Source organism: Camarhynchus parvulus, unplaced genomic scaffold, assembly GCF_901933205.1.
Source record: "Camarhynchus parvulus unplaced genomic scaffold, STF_HiC, whole genome shotgun sequence".
Classification (NCBI taxonomy): domain Eukaryota; kingdom Metazoa; phylum Chordata; class Aves; order Passeriformes; family Thraupidae; genus Camarhynchus; species Camarhynchus parvulus.
In genome coordinates, this window is record NW_022148567.1 from 34,960 (window position 1) to 54,420 (window position 19,461).

At 33.9% G+C, this 19,461-nt stretch overlaps 1 protein-coding gene across 1 annotated transcript in view; it reads left to right on the plus strand.

The window, feature by feature from the left end:
- The window catches only part of LOC115916937 (maltase-glucoamylase, intestinal-like), a gene marked incomplete at its 5' end in the record, with an annotated part of 68,730 nt that overhangs the window by 34,563 nt on the left and 14,706 nt on the right, over positions 1 to 19,461 (plus strand). Inside the window, 8 exon segments of the mRNA XM_030970675.1 lie at positions 1,194 to 1,328; positions 2,229 to 2,313; positions 3,290 to 3,394; positions 3,753 to 3,807; positions 7,028 to 7,161; positions 8,950 to 8,984; positions 17,012 to 17,077; positions 17,079 to 17,129. Coding sequence (XP_030826535.1) covers positions 1,194 to 1,328; positions 2,229 to 2,313; positions 3,290 to 3,394; positions 3,753 to 3,807; positions 7,028 to 7,161; positions 8,950 to 8,984; positions 17,012 to 17,077; positions 17,079 to 17,129 — 666 coding nt within the window.

The following is a 19,461-nucleotide window of genomic DNA, read 5'->3' on the forward strand; positions in this document are numbered from 1 at the left end:
ATAGTATAATATAATATAATATAATATAATATAATATAATATAATATAATATAATATAATTATTATCTTATTACATTACATTACACTACATTACATTACATTTACATTATATTATACATATTATACATATTATATTATATTATATTATATTATATTATATTATATTATATTATATTATATTATATTATATTATATTATATTATATTATATATTATATTATATTATATTATATTATATTACATTATATTATATTACATTCATATCATATTATATTACATTATATTATATTACATTCATATTATATTATATTGTAATATATTATGTTAGATAGAATAAGTTATATAGAATTTTGTTGCATTGTATTATATAGAATTATGTTATATTGCATTATATTGCATTGTATTTCATTACATATGACATTATATCATAATATACATATATCAAATTATACTTAAAATATATTTACCTTACAATTCATATTATACTATATTATATCATATCATATTATATTATATTATGTTATATAACATTACATTATATTATATTATATCATATCATATTATATTATATTATATAACATTACATTATATTATATTATATTATATTACATTATATTATATTATATTATATTACATTACATTATATTATATTATATTATATTACATTATATTACATTATATTACATTATATTACATTATAATACATTATAATACATTATATTATAATACATTATATTATATTATATTATATTATATTATATTATATTATATTATATTATATTATATTATATTATATTATATTATATTATATTCTAATATATAACATATATTATAATACAACATACAACATCTACTAATACAACACATAACCCAATAATCATTAACAGGACAATAATCAATTTCCCCGTCTTTACCTTAAAACCAAACCCTACCAACCAACCCAATTAACCTCCCATCCCAAACCCAACCAATCCCCGTTTTAATTAACTTTCTCTTAATCTAATTACCATAATAAATTTAATTACCTCTTCCCCCACCCGTTCCACAACTGCCCAACCATGCGTGATATTTTTTCGACTCCAATTAAACTCCCATTCCAAACCCAATAAATTCCGTTGGTTTAATCACCGCGAATAATTTAATCACCATAATTAATTAACTAATTACCATAATTAATTACGTTTCCCCCCCCAGCTGTTCCGCGCTTTCACGGCGGTGCCGGATTTTTTCCGGAACTCCACGCGGGATTGGTGGGCGCGGGAAATCGCCGAGGTCTTCGAGAACCCCCGGAATTCCTCGCTCAGCATCAAATTTGACGGCATCTGGATCGTGAGCAAAAAATCCAAATTTTTTTAGGGCATTTCAGCCCAAAATTAATGAAAAAAAAAAGTTCCTTTTTTGGGGGATTTTATCCTGAAAAAAATCCCCTTTTTCAGGGCAGATTTTAGCCCAAAAATCGTGAACAAAATTCCCTTTTTTATGGGGCATTTCAGTTCAAAAATCTGGGGTTTTTTGGGGAAAAATCCTGAAAATATTTCTCTTTTTGGGGGGGATTTCAGCCCAAAAATCCTGAAAAAAATCCCTTTTTTTGGGTCAGATTTTACCCCAAAAATCCTGATTAAAAGTCCTCTCTTTTTTTGGGATTTCAGCCCAAAAATCTCTTTTTTTTTCAGATTTCAGGCCAAAGATCCTGGGGAAAAAATCCCTTTTCTGGGGGCAGATTTTAGCTCCAAATACCGGGAAAAAAACCCTTTTATTGGTGGATTTCAACCCAAAAAATAATGAAAAAAAATCTCTTTTTTTGGCAGATTTTAGCCAAAAAATAATAAAAATAATTTCTTTTTTTGGGAGATTTTAGCATAAAAATAATGAAAAAATTTCCTTTTCTTTGGGCAGATTTTAGCTCCAAAAATCTGGAAAAAATCCCTTTTTTTTTGGTGGATTTTGGCCCAAAAATCCCGGAAAATCCCCTTTTTTGGGAGGGGGATTTCAGTCCAAAAATCGCTCTTTTTTTTGCAGATTTTAGCCCAAAAATCCTAAAATAAAATTCCCCTTTTTTTCCCATTTCAACCCAAAAAAATCCCTTTTTTGAGGGGGATTTCAGCACAAAAATAATGAAAAAAATTCCCTTTTTTGGCGAATTTCAGCCCAAATATAATTTAAAAAAATGGTTTTTTTTTTGATTTCAGCCCCAAATTTAATCCAAATTTCACCATTTTCTGCCCCCAGGACATGAACGAGCCCTCGAATTTCGTCCACGGCGCCGTCGGCGGCTGCCGCGACCGCGACCTCAACTTCCCGCCCTACATGCCCCGTGAGTCAGGAAAAAACCCAAAATTCCGATTTTTGGGTGACTAAAAATGACAAAAAACGGAAATTAAACTGAAGTAATTAATCGTGGGTAATTAATTACGGGTTTGGGTCACCAGAAATGACAAAAAACGCGAATTTAAATGGGTTTTTTGGCATTAAAATGGGAATTAAAATAGAATTTTTGGTCGCTTAAAAATGGGAATGAAAATGGATTTTTCGGACCAAATTTGGATTCCAAGAGCATCCAAATAAATCAAAATTTTAAATAAATTTTTTATTAGTCCCGGGTGATTTTTTGGACTGAATTTGGGTGGGGTTTGAGCTCCAAGACATCCAAATAAATCAAATTTTTTAAATTTATTTTTTATCCCTCCTGGGTCTTATTTTTGACCAAATTTAGGTCCCAAGACCATCAAAATAAATCAAATTTTTGTCATTTTTTAATCCCACTTGGGTGCTATTTTTGACTGAATTTGGGTCCCAAGACCATCAAAATAAATTAAATTTTTAATTAATTTTTTATCACTCCTCGACTCTGTTTGACTGGATTTGGGTGGGGTTTGAGCTCCAAGACATCCAAATAAATCAAAATTTTTAAAATTTATTTTTTATCCTTCCTGGGACTTATTTTTGACCAAGTTTAGGTCCCAAGACCATCAAAATAAATCAAATTTTTTGTCATTTTTATCCATCTTGGGTGCTATTTTTGACTGAATTTGGCTTCCAAGACCATCAAAATAAATCAAATTTTTGGTCATTTTTATCCATCTTGGATGCTATTTTTGACCAAATTTGGCTTCCAAGACCACCCAAATAAATCCAATTTTTTTTGGTCATTTTTTCTATCCCTCCCAGACTGTTTTTGACTGAACTTGGACTGGGTTTGAATTCCAAGGCGATGCAAATAAATCGGGTTTCATCCCTCCCGGGTTCTGTTTTGGACTAAATTTGGGTGGATTTGTGTCGTTTTTGGGCAGAGTTGGGCTCTCGGTGGGAGGGGCTGAGTTTCAAGACGCTGCATGGAGAGCAGCGGCTCCCGGCGGGAGGGGGGTGCGCCGCCCCCCCACGTCCACAACCTGTGCGGGTGGCGGGCCGAGCCGAGCCCAGGTGGCGGCGTTATATCTTAAATAATAATAATAATTATTATTATTGTTATTATTATTGGTATTGTTATTGTTATTATTTGGAACTGGCCACTACGACGTCCACACAATGTAGGCTTGAGCCCACCGCTCAGGGCCACGTAAATATGTTAAATAATAATAATTATTATCATTATTATTATTATTATTATTATTATTATTAACTGGTCACTATGACGTCCACAACCTGTACGTGTGGGCGCAGACCGAGCCCACGCTCAGGTGCGTCCTGTTTTATGTTAAATATTTATTATATTATTATTATTATTATTATTATTATTATTATTATTATTAACTGGTCACTATGACGTTCACAATCTGTACGGGTGGGCGCAGACCGAGCCCACGCTCAGGTGCATCGTGTTATATGTTAAATTATTATTATTATTATTATTATTGTTATTGTTATTGTTATTGTTATTGTTATTATTATTATTTGGAACTGGCCACTACGACGTCCACAACCTGTACGGGTGGGCGCAGACCGAGCCCACGCTCAGGTGCGTTCGTTATATGTTAAATAATAATAATTATTATTATTATTGTTATTATTATTATTATTATTATTATTTGGAAATGGCCACTACGATGTTCACAACGTGTACGGGTGGGCGCAGACCGAGCCCACGCTCAGGTGCGTCCCGTTATATGTTAAATATTATTATTATTATTATTATTATTATTATTATTATTATTATTATTATTATTTGGAAATGGCCACTACGATGTCCACAACCTGTACGGGTGGGCGCAGACCGAGCCCACACTCAGGTGGGTCATGTAATATGTTAAATATTTATTATTATTATTATTATTATTATTGCTATTGTTATTGTTATTATTTGGAACTGGCCACTACGATGTCCACGACCTGTACGGGTGGGCACAGACCAAGCCCACGCTCAGGTGGGTCATGTAATATGTTAAATATTTATTATTATTATTATTATTATTGTTATTATTGTTATTATTGTTATTATTATTATTTGGAACTGGCCACTACGACGTCCACAACCTGTACGGGTGGGCGCAGACCGAGCCCACGCTCAGGTGCGTCGTGTTATATGTTAAATAATATATTATTATTATTATTATTATTATTATTATTATTATTATTATTATTATTTATTAACTGGGCACTATAATGTTCACAATCTGTATGGGTGGGCACAGACCGAGCCCACCCTCTAGTGGGTCATATTATATATTATATATTAAGTATTATATATTAAATATTATATATTAAATATTATATATTATATATTATATATTATATATTATATATTCTGTATTATATATTCTGTATTATATATTATATATTATATATTATACATTATACATTATACATTATACATTATACATTATACATTATACATTATACATTATACATTATATACTATATACTATATACTATGTTCTATATATAGTATGTTATATGTTATATGTTATGTGTTATATGTGTTATATATGTTATATATGTTATATGTTACATATATATTACATATAATATATAATGTACTATAGATTATGTACTATGTAGTATATTTCGTATTATATATTCCACATTCCATATTCCATATTCTATCTTAAATAGTATATATTACATAGTCTATATACTATATGTTATATAGTCCATATTCCATATTATATATTCTACATTCTACATTCTATATTATGTATTATATATTATTATTGTAAAGTTAATTGGAAATGGCCACTGCAACGTTCACGATCTCTGTGGCTGGGCACAGACCGAGCCCACGCTCAGGTGGGTCATGTATTAAATATTATATATTCTATGTTATATATTCTATTTTCTATGTTCTACATTCTATATTATATTGTATATAGTATACGTTATATAGTACATAATATGTATTATATATTCTGTGTTCTGTGTTATATATTCTATATTCTATCTTATATTTTATATATATTATATATAATGTATAATATAATTTATCTTATATCTTATAAATTACATACTCTATATTCTATATTCTATATTCTATATTAATATAATATTATTTGGAAATGGCCACTAAGATGCTCACAACGTGTATGGGTGGGCACACACTGAGCCCACGCTCAGGTGGGTCATGTTATATGTTAAATATTATATATTCTTATTCTATATTCTGTAGTCTATGCTTTATATTCAATATTCTATGCTCTATGTATATATTCTGTATTGTATGTTATATATTATATTCTATATTCTGTATCATATATTCTATATTCTATATTATGTGTTCTAGATTCTATATTTTATTATTATTATTATTATTATTATTATTATTATTATTATTATTATTATTATTATTATTATTATTATTATTATTATTATTATTATTACTATTATTATTATTTGGAAATGGCCACTATGACATTCACAACTTCTATGCGTGGGCACAGACCGAACCCACGCTCAGGTGTGTCATGTTATATGTTAAATATTCTATAACCTATTTATTATTATTATTATTATTATTATTATTATTATTATTATTATTATTACTTGGAAATGGCCACTACGACCTTCACAACCTCTACAGGTGGGCACAGACCGAGCCCACCCTCAGGTGCATCGTGTTATACATTCTATATATTCTATATTCTATATTAATTCTATATTCTATATTCTATATATTTTATATTATATAGTATATATCGTATAGTGTATAGTATACATTATATACTATATATTATATGCTATATATTATATACTATATATGATATATATTGTATTGTATATATTATATAATATATGGCATATATTATATATTTTATTATATGTGATAGATGATACATCACATATTACGTTATGTGATAAATGTTATATATGCTGTATTATGTATTATATATTATATACTATATACTATCTATTATCTGTTCTTTATTATACTCTATATATTATAAAATATATATTTATTTATTATATATTCTATATTCTATTATATATACTATATTCTAAATTAATTCTATATTCTATATTCTATATATTTTATATTATATAGTATATATTGTATAGTGTATAGTATACATTATATACTATATATTGTATACTATATATTATATACTGTATATTATATATATTCTATAGTATATATTATATCATATATGGCATATATTATATATTTTCTTATCTGTGATATATGATACATTACATATTACGTTATGTGATAAATGTTATATATGCTGTATTATGTATTATATATTATATACTATATACTATCTATTATCTGTACTATATACTATCTATTATCTGTTCTTTATTATACTCTATATATTATAAAATATATATTTCTTTATTCTATATTCTATATTCTATATTCCATTATATATAGAATTATATATACTGTATTATATTATATTATAATAAAGTACATATTATACATATATACAATATAATACATATTATATATATTGTATTATATTATTTATATTATTGTATTATATTATTATATACATTGTATGAACTATATTGTATTATATACTAAATATATAAAAAATATAAATATATAAAAAATTCATAAGTAACAGTAGAAACAATTTAAAAATGTCGATTTTCAGGGCGCTGCAGGAGCTGACGGGCGAGCGCGGCATCGTGGTCACGCGCTCGACCTTCCCGGGCAGCGGCCGCTGGGCCGGGCACTGGCTGGGCGACAACACGGCGGCCTGGGACCAGATGGGCAAATCCATCGTGGGTGAGACCCAAAATCTGAATTTCTCACCCCAAAAATCTGAGTTTGTCGCAAAAAAAATCTGAATTTTTGAGAAAAAAAAATCTGGGACCAGGTGGGCAAATCCATGGTGGGTGAGACCCAAAGTCCTCATTTTTCACCCCAAAAATCTGAGTTTGTTGCAAAAAAAATTGGAATTTTGGAGAAAAAAAATCTGGGAGCAGATGGGCAAATCCACCGTGGGTGAGACCCAAAATCTGAATTTTTCACCCCAAAAATCTGAGTTTGTCGCAAAAAAAATCTGAATTTTTGAGAAAAAAAAATCTGGGAGCAGATGGGCAAATCCATCGTGGGTGAGACCCAAAATCTGAATTTCTCACCCCGAAAATCTGAGTTTGTTGCAAAAAAAAATCGGAATTTTTGAGAAAAAAAAATCTGGGAGCGGATGGGCAAATCCATGGTGGGTGACACCCAAAATCCACATTTCTCACCCCGAAAATCTGAGTTTGTTGCAAAAAAAATCTGAATTTTTGAGAAAAAAAAATCTGGGAGCGGGTGGGCAAATCTATGGTGGGTGAGACCCAAAATCTGAATTTCTCACCCCGAAAATCTGAGTTTGTTGCAAAAAAAAATCGGAATTTTTGAGAAAAAAAAATCTGGGAGCAGATGGGCAAATCCATCGTGGGTGAGACCCAAAATCTGAATTTCTCACCCCAAAAATCTGAGTTTGTCGCAAAAAAATCTGAATTTTTGAGAAAAAAAAATCTGTATTTCTTCATGCAATTTTGTGTCTAATTTATATATATATACTTATATATATATAATTTTAATATATTTATTTTTTATATATATCATTTTATAATTGTAGATATTGATTTATATATATAATTATAATTTTATATAATTTTCCGTATTTATTATATATATAGTTTTATAATTTTAGATATTGTTTTAGGTATAATTATATAAATGTGTATATTATATATAATTATATATGTAATTATATTTAATTTTCATTATTTATTATATATATAATTTTATAATTTTAGATATTAATTTATAGATATAATTATATAAAGGTGTCTATTATATATAATTATATATATAATTATATTTAATTTTCAATATTTATTATATATCATTTTATAATTTTAGATATTGATTTATAGATATAATTATATAAATGTGTATATTATATGTAATTATATATATAACTCTATATAATTTTCTTTATTTATTATATATAATTTTGTAATTTTAGATATTGATTTATAGATATAATTATATAAAGGTGTCTATTATATATATAATTATATATATAATTATATTTAATTTTCAATATTTATTATATATGATTTTATAATTTTAGATATTGATTTACAAATATTATATAAATCTGAATATAATTACATAGAATATTAAAATTTATTTTAATCTATAATATTATAATAAGGTTTTATTAATTTATTTAGATATATAATTTAACATAATATATAATATTATATAACGTAATGTGATATAACATAATATAATAATAATCCAAATATTTTTTGAGCCAAAATTCCTTTTTTTTTTTTTAAATTTCCTTCCTCAAAAATCCCTTTTTTCTGAGCAAAATCCAATCAATATTCATTTTTCCATCTCAATTTCCTTCCAATTATCCCATTTTCCACTTGAAAATGACCCAAAAATGACCCAAAATTACCCCAAAAAATCACCTGAAAATGCCCCAAAATGCCCCAAAATGCCCCAAAATCACCCAAATTTGCCCAAACCTTGAGATTTTCCATCGAATTTCCCCAATTTCCGCAGGAATGTTGGACTTCAGCCTCTTCGGGGTCTCCTACGTGAGTGCCGACGTTTGGGATTTACCAAAATCGCCGATTTTGGGTTTGGTTTTAGGGATTTTTGGTGGTTTTGGGGTCGACATTTGTGGGGTTTTTGGGAAAATCCCCAATTTTGGGCTCAGGTTTAGGGGATTTTTGGTGGTTTTGGGGTCGGAATTTGTGGGGTTTTTAGGAAATCCCCAATTTTGGGTTCAGTTTTAGGGGATTTTTGGTGGTTTTGGGGTTTTTGGGAAAATCCCCAATTTTGGGTTCAGTTTTAGGGGATTTTTGGTGGTTTTGGTGTCAAAATTTGTGAGGTTTTTGGGAAAATCCCCAATTTTGGGCTCGGGTTTAGGGGATTTTTGGTCCTTTTGGGGTCAAAATTTGTGGGGTTTTTGGGAAAATCCCCAATTTTGGGTTCAGTTTTAGGGGATTTTTGGTGGTTTTGGGGTCAAAATTTGTGGGGTTTTTGGGAAAATCCCCAATTTTGGGCTCAGTTTTAGGGGATTTTTGGTGGTTTTGGGGTCAAAATTTGTGGGGTTTTTGGGAAAATCCCCAATTTTGGGTTCAGTTTTAGGGGATTTTTGGTGGTTTTGGGGTCAAAATTTGTGGGGTTTTTGGGAAAATCCCAAATTTTGGGCTCGGGTTTAGGGGATTTTTGGTGGTTTTGGGGTCGACATTTGTGGGGTTTTTGGGAAAATCCCCAATTTTGGGTTCAGTTTTAGGGGATTTTTGGTGGTTTTGGGGTCAAAATTTGTGGGGTTTTTGGGAAAATCCCCAATTTTGGGTTCAGTTTTAGGGGATTTTTGGTGGTTTTGGGGTTTTTGGGAAAATCCCCAATTTTGGGTTCAGTTTTAGGGGATTTTTGGTGGTTTTGGTGTCAGAATTTGTGGGGTTTTTGGGAAAATCCCCAATTTTGGGCTCGGGTTTCGGGGATTTTTGGTGGTTTTGGGGTCAGAATTTGTGGGGTTTTTGGGAAAATCCCCAATTTTGGGTTCAGTTTTAGGGGATTTTTGGTGGTTTTGGGGTCAAAATTTGTGGGGTTTTTGGGAAAATCCCCAATTTTGGGTTCAGTTTTATGGGATTTTTGGTGGTTTTGGTGTCAAAATTTGTGGGGTTTTTGGGAAAATCCCCAATTTTGGGCTCAGTTTTAGGGGATTTTTGGTCCTTTTGGGGTCAAAATTTGTGGGGTTTTTGGGAAAAATCCCCAATTTTGGGTTCAGTTTTAGGGGATTTTTGGTGGTTTTGGGGTTTTTGGGAAAATCCCCAATTTTGGGTTCAGTTTTAGGGGATTTTTGGTGGTTTTGGGGTCGACATTTGTGGGGTTTTTGGGAAAATCCCCAATTTTGGGTTCGTGTTTAGGGGATTTTTGGTGGTTTTGGGGTCGACATTTGTGGGGTTTTTGGGAAAATCCCCAATTTTGGGCTCGGGTTTAGGGGATTTTTGGTGGTTTTGGGGTCAAAATTTGTGGGGTTTTTGGGAAAATCCCCAATTTTGGGCTCGGGTTTTATGGGATTTTTGGTGGTTTTGGGGTCAAAATTTGTGGGGTTTTTGGGAAAATCCCCAATTTTGGGTTCGTGTTTAGGGGATTTTTGGTGGTTTTGGGGTCAAAATTTGTGGGGTTTTGGGAAAATCCCCAATTTTGGGTTCAGTTTTATGGGATTTTTGGTGGTTTTGGGGTTTTTGGGAAAATCCCCAATTTTGAGTTCAGGTTTAGGGGATTTTTGGTGGTTTTGGGGTCAGAATTTGTGGGGTTTTTGGGAAAATCCCCAATTTTGGGCTCGGGTTTAGGGGATTTTTGGTGGTTTTGGGGTTTTGGGAAAACCCACACCCTTTGGGCTCGAGTTTTGGGGATTTTGTGGTGGTTTTGGGGTCAGAATTTGTGGGGTTTTTGGGAAAATCCCCAATTTTGGGCTCGGTTTAGGGGATTTTTGGTGGTTTTGGGGTCAAAATTTGTGGGGTTTTTGGGAAAATCCCCAATTTTGGGCTCGGTTTAGGGGATTTTTGGTGGTTTTGGGGTCAAAATTTGTGGGGTTTTGGGAAAATCCCCAATTTTGGGTTCAGTTTTAGGGGATTTTTGGTGGTTTTGGGGTCAAAATTTGTGGGGTTTTTGGGAAAATCCCCAATTTTGGGTTCGGTTTTAGGGGATTTTTGGTGGTTTTGGGGTCAAAATTTGTGGGGTTTTTGGGAAAATCCCCAATTTTGGGCTCGGGTTTAGGGGATTTGGGGTTCATTTCTATGGGATTTGGGGTTTGATTTTATGGGATTTTTGGGATCCTTTTTATGGGATTTTGGACTCTTTTTTAATGAGATTTTAGGCTTAATTTTTAGGGGATTTTGGGCTGGGGTTTATGGGATTTTGGATCTCATTTTATGGGATTTTGGGCTGGGTTTTTTGGGGATTTTGGGCTCATTTCTATGGGATTTGGGGTTTGATTTTATGGGATTTTTGGGCTTCTTTTTATGGGATTTTGGACTCTTTTTTAATGGGATTTTAGACTCGGTTTTTAAGGGATTTTGGGCTGGGTTTCAGGGGATTTTGGGGTGGATTTTATGGGATTTTTGGCTCAGTTTTTAGGGGATTTTGGGCTGAGTTTTATGGGATTTTTGATCTCATTTTATGGGATTTTGGGCCACGGTTTTATGGGATTTTGGGCTCATTTCTATGGGATTTGGGGTTTGATTTTATGGGATTTTTGGGATCCTTTTTATGGGATTTTGGACTCTTTTTTAATGAGATTTTAGGCTCAATTTTTAGGGGATTTTGGGCTGGGGTTTATGGGATTTTGGGCTCATTTCTATGGGATTTGGGGCTGGGTTTTTTGGGCATTTTGGGCTCATTTCTATGGGATTTGGGGTTTGATTTTATGGGATTTTTGGGCTCCTTTTTATGGGATTTTGGACTCTTTTTTAATGGGATTTTAGACTCGGTTTTTAGGGGATTTTGGGCTGGGGTTTATGGGATTTTTGATCTCGTTTTATGGGATTTTGGGCCACGGTTTTTTGGGATTTTGGGTTCATTTCTATGGGATTTGGGGTTTGATTTTATGGGGTTTTTGGGATCCTTTTTATGGGATTTTGGACTTTTTTTTAATGGGATTTTAGGCTTAATTTTTAGGAGATTTTGGGCTGGGGTTTATGGGATTTTTGATCTCATTTTATGGGATTTTGGGCTGGGTTTGTTGGGGATTTGGGGCTCATTTCTATGGGATTTGGGGTTTGATTTTATGGGATTTTTTGGCTTCTTTTTATGGGATTTTGGACTCTTTTTTAATGGGATTTTAGACTCGGTTTTTAGGGGATTTTGGGCTGGGTTTCAGGGGATTTTGGGCTGGATTTTATGGGATTTTTGGTTCAGTTTTTAGGGGATTTTGGGCTGAGTTTTATGGGATTTTTGATCTCATTTTATGGGATTTTGGGCCACGGTTTTATGGGATTTTGGGCTCATTTCTATGGGATTTGGAACTTGATTTTATGGGATTTTTGGGATCCTTTTTATGGGATTTTGGACTCTTTTTTAATGCGATTTTAGGCTCAATTTTTAGGGGATTTTGGGTTGGGGTTTATGGGATTTTGGGCTCATTTCTATGGGATTTGGGGCTGGGTTTTTTGGGCATTTTGGGCTCATTTCTATGGGATTTGGGGTTTGATTTTATGGGATTTTTGGGATCCTTTTTATGGGATTTTGGACTCTTTTTTAATGGGATTTTAGACTCGGTTTTTAGGGGATTTTGGGCTGAGTTTTATGGGATTTTGGATCTCATTTTATGGGATTTTGGGCCACGGTTTTATGGGATTTTGGGTTCATTTCTATGGGATTTGGGGTTTGATTTTGTGGGTTTTTTGGGCTCCTTTTTATGGGATTTTGGACTCTTTTTTAATGGGATTTTAGGCTTAATTTTTAGGGGATTTTGGGCTGGGTTTCAGGGGATTTTGGGCTGGATTTTATGGGATTTTTGGTTCAGTTTTTAGGGGATTTTGGGCTGAGTTTTATGGGATTTTTGATCTCATTTTGTGGGATTTTGGGCCACGGTTTTATGGGATTTTGGGCTCATTTCTATGGGATTTGGAACTTGATTTTATGGGATTTTTGATGTCATTTTTATGGGATTTTAGGCTCTTTTCTGGGGGGATTTTGGGCTCATTTTTTGGGATTTTATACTGGGTTTTTTTGGGGATTTGGGGCTGCGTTTTTTGGGATTCTGATGTCATTTTTATGGGATTTTGGGCTCATTTTTATGGGATTTTAGACTGGGGTTTTTTGGGGATTTGGGGCTGGGTTTTTTGGGGGATTTGGGGCTGGGTTTTTTGGGATTTTTGTTGTCATTTTAATGGGATTTTGGGCTCATTTTTGGGGATTTGGGGCTGGTTTTTTTATGGGATTTTGGGTTCTTTTTAATGGGATTTTATACTGGGGTTTTTTGGGGATTTGGGGCTGGTTTTTTGGGGTTTTTTGATGTCATTTTTATGGGATTTTTGGGCTCATTTTTTGGGATTTTAGACTCTTTTCTGGGGGGATTTTGGGCTCATTTTTTGGGGATTTGGGGCTGGGTTTTTTGGGGGATTTGGGGCTGGGTTTTTTGGGATTTTGTTGTCATTTTTATGGGGTTTTGCCTCATTTTTTGGGATTTTAGACTCGGTTTTTTGGGGGATTTGGGGCTGGGTTTTTTGGAATTTTGTTGTCATTTTTATGGGGTTTTGGGCTCATTTTTTGGCATTTTAGACTCTTTTCTGGGGGGATTTTGGGCTCATTTTTTGGGGATTTGGGGCTGGGTTTTTTGGGGGATTTGGGCCTGGGTTTTGGGGATTTTTGATGTCATTTTTACAGGATTTTGGTCTCATTTTTTTGGGATTTGGGGCGTGGGTTTTTATGGGATTTTGGGCTCTTTTCTGGGGGGATTTTGGGCTGGGTTTTATGGGACTTTTGTCTGGGTTTGATGGGATTTTTGGACCCTTTTAAATGGGATTTTTGATGTCATTTTTATGGGATTTTAGGCTCTTTTCTGGGGGGATTTTGGGCTCATTTTTTGGGATTTTATACTGGGGTTTTTTGGGGATTTGGGGCTGGTTTTTTTTGGGATTTTTGATGTCATTTTTATGGGATTTTAGACTCTTTTCTGGGGGGATTTTGGGCTCATTTTTTGGGGATTTGGGGCTGGGTTTTTTGGGGGATTTGGGGCTGGGTTTTTTGGGATTTTGTTGTCATTTTTATGGGGTTTTGGGCTCATTTTTGGGGATTTGGGGCTGGGTTTTTTATGGGATTTTGGGTTCTTTTTAATGGGATTTTATACTGGGGATTTTTGGGGATTTGGGGCTGGTTTTTTTGGGATTTTTGATGTCATTTTTATGGGATTTTGGGGCTCATTTTTTGGGATTTTAGACTCTTTTCTGGGGGGATTTTGGGCTCATTTTTTGGGGATTTGGGCCTGGGTTTTTTGGGGGATTTGGGGCTGGGTTTTGGGGATTTTTGATGTCATTTTTACGGGATTTTGGTCTCATTTTTTGGGATTTGGGGCTGGGTTTTTATGGGCTTTTGGGCTCTTTTTTGGGGATTTTGGGCTGGGTTTTATGGGACTTTTGTCTGGGTTTGATGGGATTTTTGACCCTTTTAAATGGGATTTTTGATGTCATTTTTATGGGATTTTAGGCTCTTTTCTGGGGGGATTTTTGGGCTCATTTTTTGGGATTTTATACTGGGTTTTTTTGGGGATTTGGGGCTGGTTTTTTTGGGATTTTTGATGTCATTTTTATGGGATTTTGGGGCTCATTTTTTGGGATTTTAGACTCTTTTCTGGGGGGATTTTGGGCTCATTTTTGGGGATTTGGGGCTGGGTTTTTTTGGATTTTGGGGCTGTTTTTTTTGGGATTTTGATGTCATTTTTGTGGGATTTTGGGCTCATTTTTATGGGATTTTAGGCTCTTTTCTGGGTGATTTTGGGCTCATTTTTTGGGGATTTGGGGCTGGGTTTTTAGGGATTTTGATGTCATTTTTATGGAATTTTGTTGTCATTTTTATGGGATTTTGGACTTTTTTTTGGGGGGATTTTGGGGCTCATTTTTGGGGATTTGGGGCTGGTTTTTGGGGGGATTTGGGGCTGGTTTTTTGGGATTTTGTTGTCATTTTTATGGGGTTTTGGGGCTCATTTTTTGGGATTTTAGACTCTTTTCTGGGGGGATTTTGGGCTCATTTTTTGGGGATTTGGGGCTGGGGGTTTTGGGGATTTGGGCCTGGGTTTTGGGGATTTTTGATGTCATTTTATGGGATTTTTGGTCTCATTTTTTGGGGATTTGGGGCTGGGTTTTATGGGCTTTTGGGCTCTTTTTTTGGGGATTTTGGGCTGGGTTTATGGGACTTTTTGCTGGGTTTGATGGGATTTTTGACCCTTTTAAATGGGATTTTTGATGTCATTTTTATGGGATTTTTAGGCTCTTTCCGGGGGGATTTTGGGCTCATTTTTGGGATTTTATACTGGGTTTTTGGGGATTTGGGGCTGGTTTTTTTTGGGGATTTTTGATGTCATTTTTATGGGATTTTGGGGCTCATTTTTTGGGATTTTAGACTCTTTTCTGGGGGGTTTTTGGGCTCATTTTTTGGGGATTTGGGGCTGGGTTTTTTTGGATTTTGGGGCTGTTTTTTTTGGGATTTTGATGTCATTTTTGTGGGATTTTGGGCTCATTTTTATGGGATTTTAGGCTCTTTTCTGGGTGATTTTGGGCTCATTTTTTGGGGATTTGGGGCTGGGTTTTTAGGGATTTTGATGTCATTTTTATGGAATTTTGTTGTCATTTTTATGGGATTTTGGACTCTTTTCTGGGGGGATTTTGGGCTCATTTTTTGGGGATTTGGGGCTGGGTTTTTTGGGGGATTTGGGGCTGGTTTTTTTGGGATTTTGTTGTCATTTTTATGGGGTTTTGGGCTCATTTTTTGGGATTTTAGACTCTTTTCTGGGGGGATTTTGGGCTCATTTTTTGGGGATTTGGGGCTGGGTCTTTTGGGGGATTTGGGCCTGGGTTTTGGGGATTTTTGATGTCATTTTTATGGGATTTTGGTCTCATTTTTTTGGGATTTGGGGCTGGGTTTTTATGGGCTTTTGGGCTCTTTTTTGGGGATTTTGGGCTGGGTTTTATGGGACTTTTGTCTGGGTTTGATGGGATTTTTGACCCTTTTAAATGGGATTTTTGATGTCATTTTTATGGGATTTTAGACTCTTTTCTGGGGGGTTTTTGGGCTCATTTTTTGGGATTTTATACTGGGTTTTTTTGGGGATTTGGGGCTGGTTTTTTTGGGGATTTTTTATGTCATTTTTATGGGATTTTGGGCTCATTTTTTGGGATTTTAGACTCTTTTCTGGGGGGATTTTGGGCTCATTTTTTGGGGATTTGGGGCTGGGTTTTTTGGGATTTTGATGTCATTTTTATGGAATTTTGGGCTCATTTTTATGGGATTTTGGACTCTTTTCTGGGGGGATTTTGGGCTCATTTTTTGGGGATTTTGGGCTGGGTTTTTTGGGGGATTTTGGGGCCTGGTTTTGGGGATTTTTGATGTCATTTTTATGGGATTTTGGTCTCATTTTTTGGGATTTGGGGCGTTTAGGGCTTGGGCCGGGGATTTTGTTATGGGATTTTGTCTGGGTTTGATGGGATTTTGATAAATGGGATTTTTGATGTATTATGGGATTTTGGGCTCTTGGGGGATTTTGGGTATTATGTTTGGGGATTTGGGGTTTTTTTGGGGATTTATGTTTTTATGGGATTTTTGGGCTCATTTTTGGGATTTTAGATCTTTCGGGGGGATTTTTGGGCTCATTTTTGGGGATTTGGGCCTGGGTTTTGGGGATTTTTGATGTCATTTTTATGGAATTTTGGGCTCATTTTTATGGGATTTTGGACTCTTTTCTGGGGGGATTTTGGGCTCATTTTTTGGGGATTTGGGGCTGGGTTTTTTGGGGGATTTGTCACTGGGTTTTTTGGGGATTTTTGATGTCATTTTATGGGATTTTTGGCCTCTTTTTTTTTTTTTTTTGGTATTTTCGCTGTTTTTGGGGCAGACCGGGGCCGACATCTGCGGCTTTTTCGGGGAGCCGTCACCCCTGCCCCCCGCCGCTGGATGGAGGCTCGCTGGGGACCTTCTACCCTACAAGCAACCACAACGGCAACCTCGGCACGGTGGGCAAATCCACCCCAAAATCCCCAGTTTTTCCTGTTTTCCCCTTTATTTCCCCAATATTTTCCCTTATTTTCCCATATTTTCCCTTTATTTCCCCATTATTTCCCATTATAATTCCATTTTTCTCTTTATTTCCCATATTTTCCCTTTATTTCCCATTATTTCCCATTATATTTTCGTTTTTCTCTTTATTTCCCATAATTTCCCTTTATTTCCCATTACATTTCCATTTTTTCTCTTTATTTCCCATTTTTTCCCTTTATTTCCCATATTTCTGCCATATTTTCCAATTATTTCCCATTATTTCCTCATATTTCCCATTATATTTTCATTTTTCTCTCTATTTCCCATTTTCCATTTATTTCCCATTATTTCCCCTTATTTCCCATTATATTTTCGTTTTTCTCTCTATTTCCCATCTTTTCCCTTAATTTCCCATTAATTCTCATTATTTCTTCATATTTTCTCATTATATTTTCGTTTTTCTCTTTATTTCCCATTTTTTCCCTTTATTCCCCATTATTTCCCATTATATTTTCATTTTTTCTCTTTAGTTCCTATATTTTCCCTTTATTTCCCATATTTCTGTCATATTTTCCATTATTTCCCATTATATTTTCATTTTTCTCTTTATTTCCCATAATTTCCCTTTATTTCCCATTACATTTCCATTTTTCTCTTTATTTCCCATTTTTTCTCTTTATTTCCCATTTTTCCCTTTATTTCCCATATTTCTGCCATATTTTCCAATTATTTCCCATTATTTCTTCATATTTCCCATTATATTTTCATTTTCTCTCTATTTCCCATTTTCCATTTATTTCCCATTATTTCCCCTTATTTCCCATTATATTTTCATTTTTCTCTCTATTTCCCATCTTTTCCCTTAATTTCCCATTATTTCTCATTATTTCTTCATGTTTTCTCATTATATTTTCATTTTTCTCTTTATTTCCCATTTTTTCCCTTTATTCCCCATTATTTCCCATTATATTTTCATTTTTTCTCTTTATTTCCCATATTTTCCCTTTATTTCCCATATTTCCCATATTTTCCAATTATTTCCCATTATATTTTCATTTTTTCCATTTATTTCCCATTATTTCCCATTATATTTTCATATTTTCCAATTATTTCCCATTATTTCTTCATATTCCCCATTATATTTTCATTTTTCTTTTTATTTCTAATTTTTTCCATTTATTTCCCATTATTTCCCATTATATTTTCATTTTTCTCTTTATTTCCCATATTTTCCCTTTATTTCCCCAGTGTTCCCCATTATTTCCCATTATATTTTCTTTTTTTCTCTTTTTTTCCCATTTTTCCCTTTATTTCCCATTATTTCCCATTATATTTTCGTTATTCTCTTTATTTCCCATTTTTCACCCCAAAACCCAAAATCACCATTTTTCACCCAATGACCCAAAATCCCCATTCCCCTCCAAAAACCCCAAAATGGCCATTTCTCCCCAAAACCCAAAATCCCCATTTTTCACCCCAAACCCCAAAATCCCCATTTTTCACCCCAAAACCCAAACCCTCACTTTTTCACCCAATTACTCAAAATTCAATTTTTTCACCCAATGACCCAAAATCCCCATTTTTCACCCAATGACCCAAAATAATTGATTTTCCCCAAACCCCAAAATGGCCATTTTCCCCAAATGACCCAAAATCCTGTTTTTTCATCCCAAACCCCAAAATCCCCATTTTTCACCCCAAACCCCAAAATGGCCATTTTCCCCCAAATGACCCAAAACCCCTTTTTTTATCCCAAACCCCAAAATTGCCATTTTTCACCCCAAAACCAAAAATCACCATTTTCCCCAAATGACCCAAAATCACCATTTTTCACCCAATGACTCAAAAATCCCCATTTTCCCCCAAACCCCAAAATGGCCATTTTTCCCCAAATGACCCAAAATCCCTTTTTTTTTATCCCAAACCCCAAAATCCCCATTTTTCACCCCAAACTCCAAACCCTCCATTTTTCACCCAATGACCCAAAATCCCCATTACCCCCCAAAACCCAAAATCCCCCCTTTTCCCCCCAAAACCCAAAATGGCCATTTTTCCCCAAATGACCCAAAATCCCTTCTTTTATCCCAAACCCCAAAATCCCCATTTTTCACCCCAAACTCCAAACCCTCCATTTTTCACCCAATGACCCAAAATCCCCATTACCCCCCAAAACCCAAAATCCCCCTTTTCCCCCCAAAACCCAAAATGGCCATTTTTCCCCAAATGACCCAAAATCCCTTTTTTTATCCCAAACCCCAAAATCCCCATTTTTCACCCCAAACTCCAAACCCTCCATTTTTCACCCAA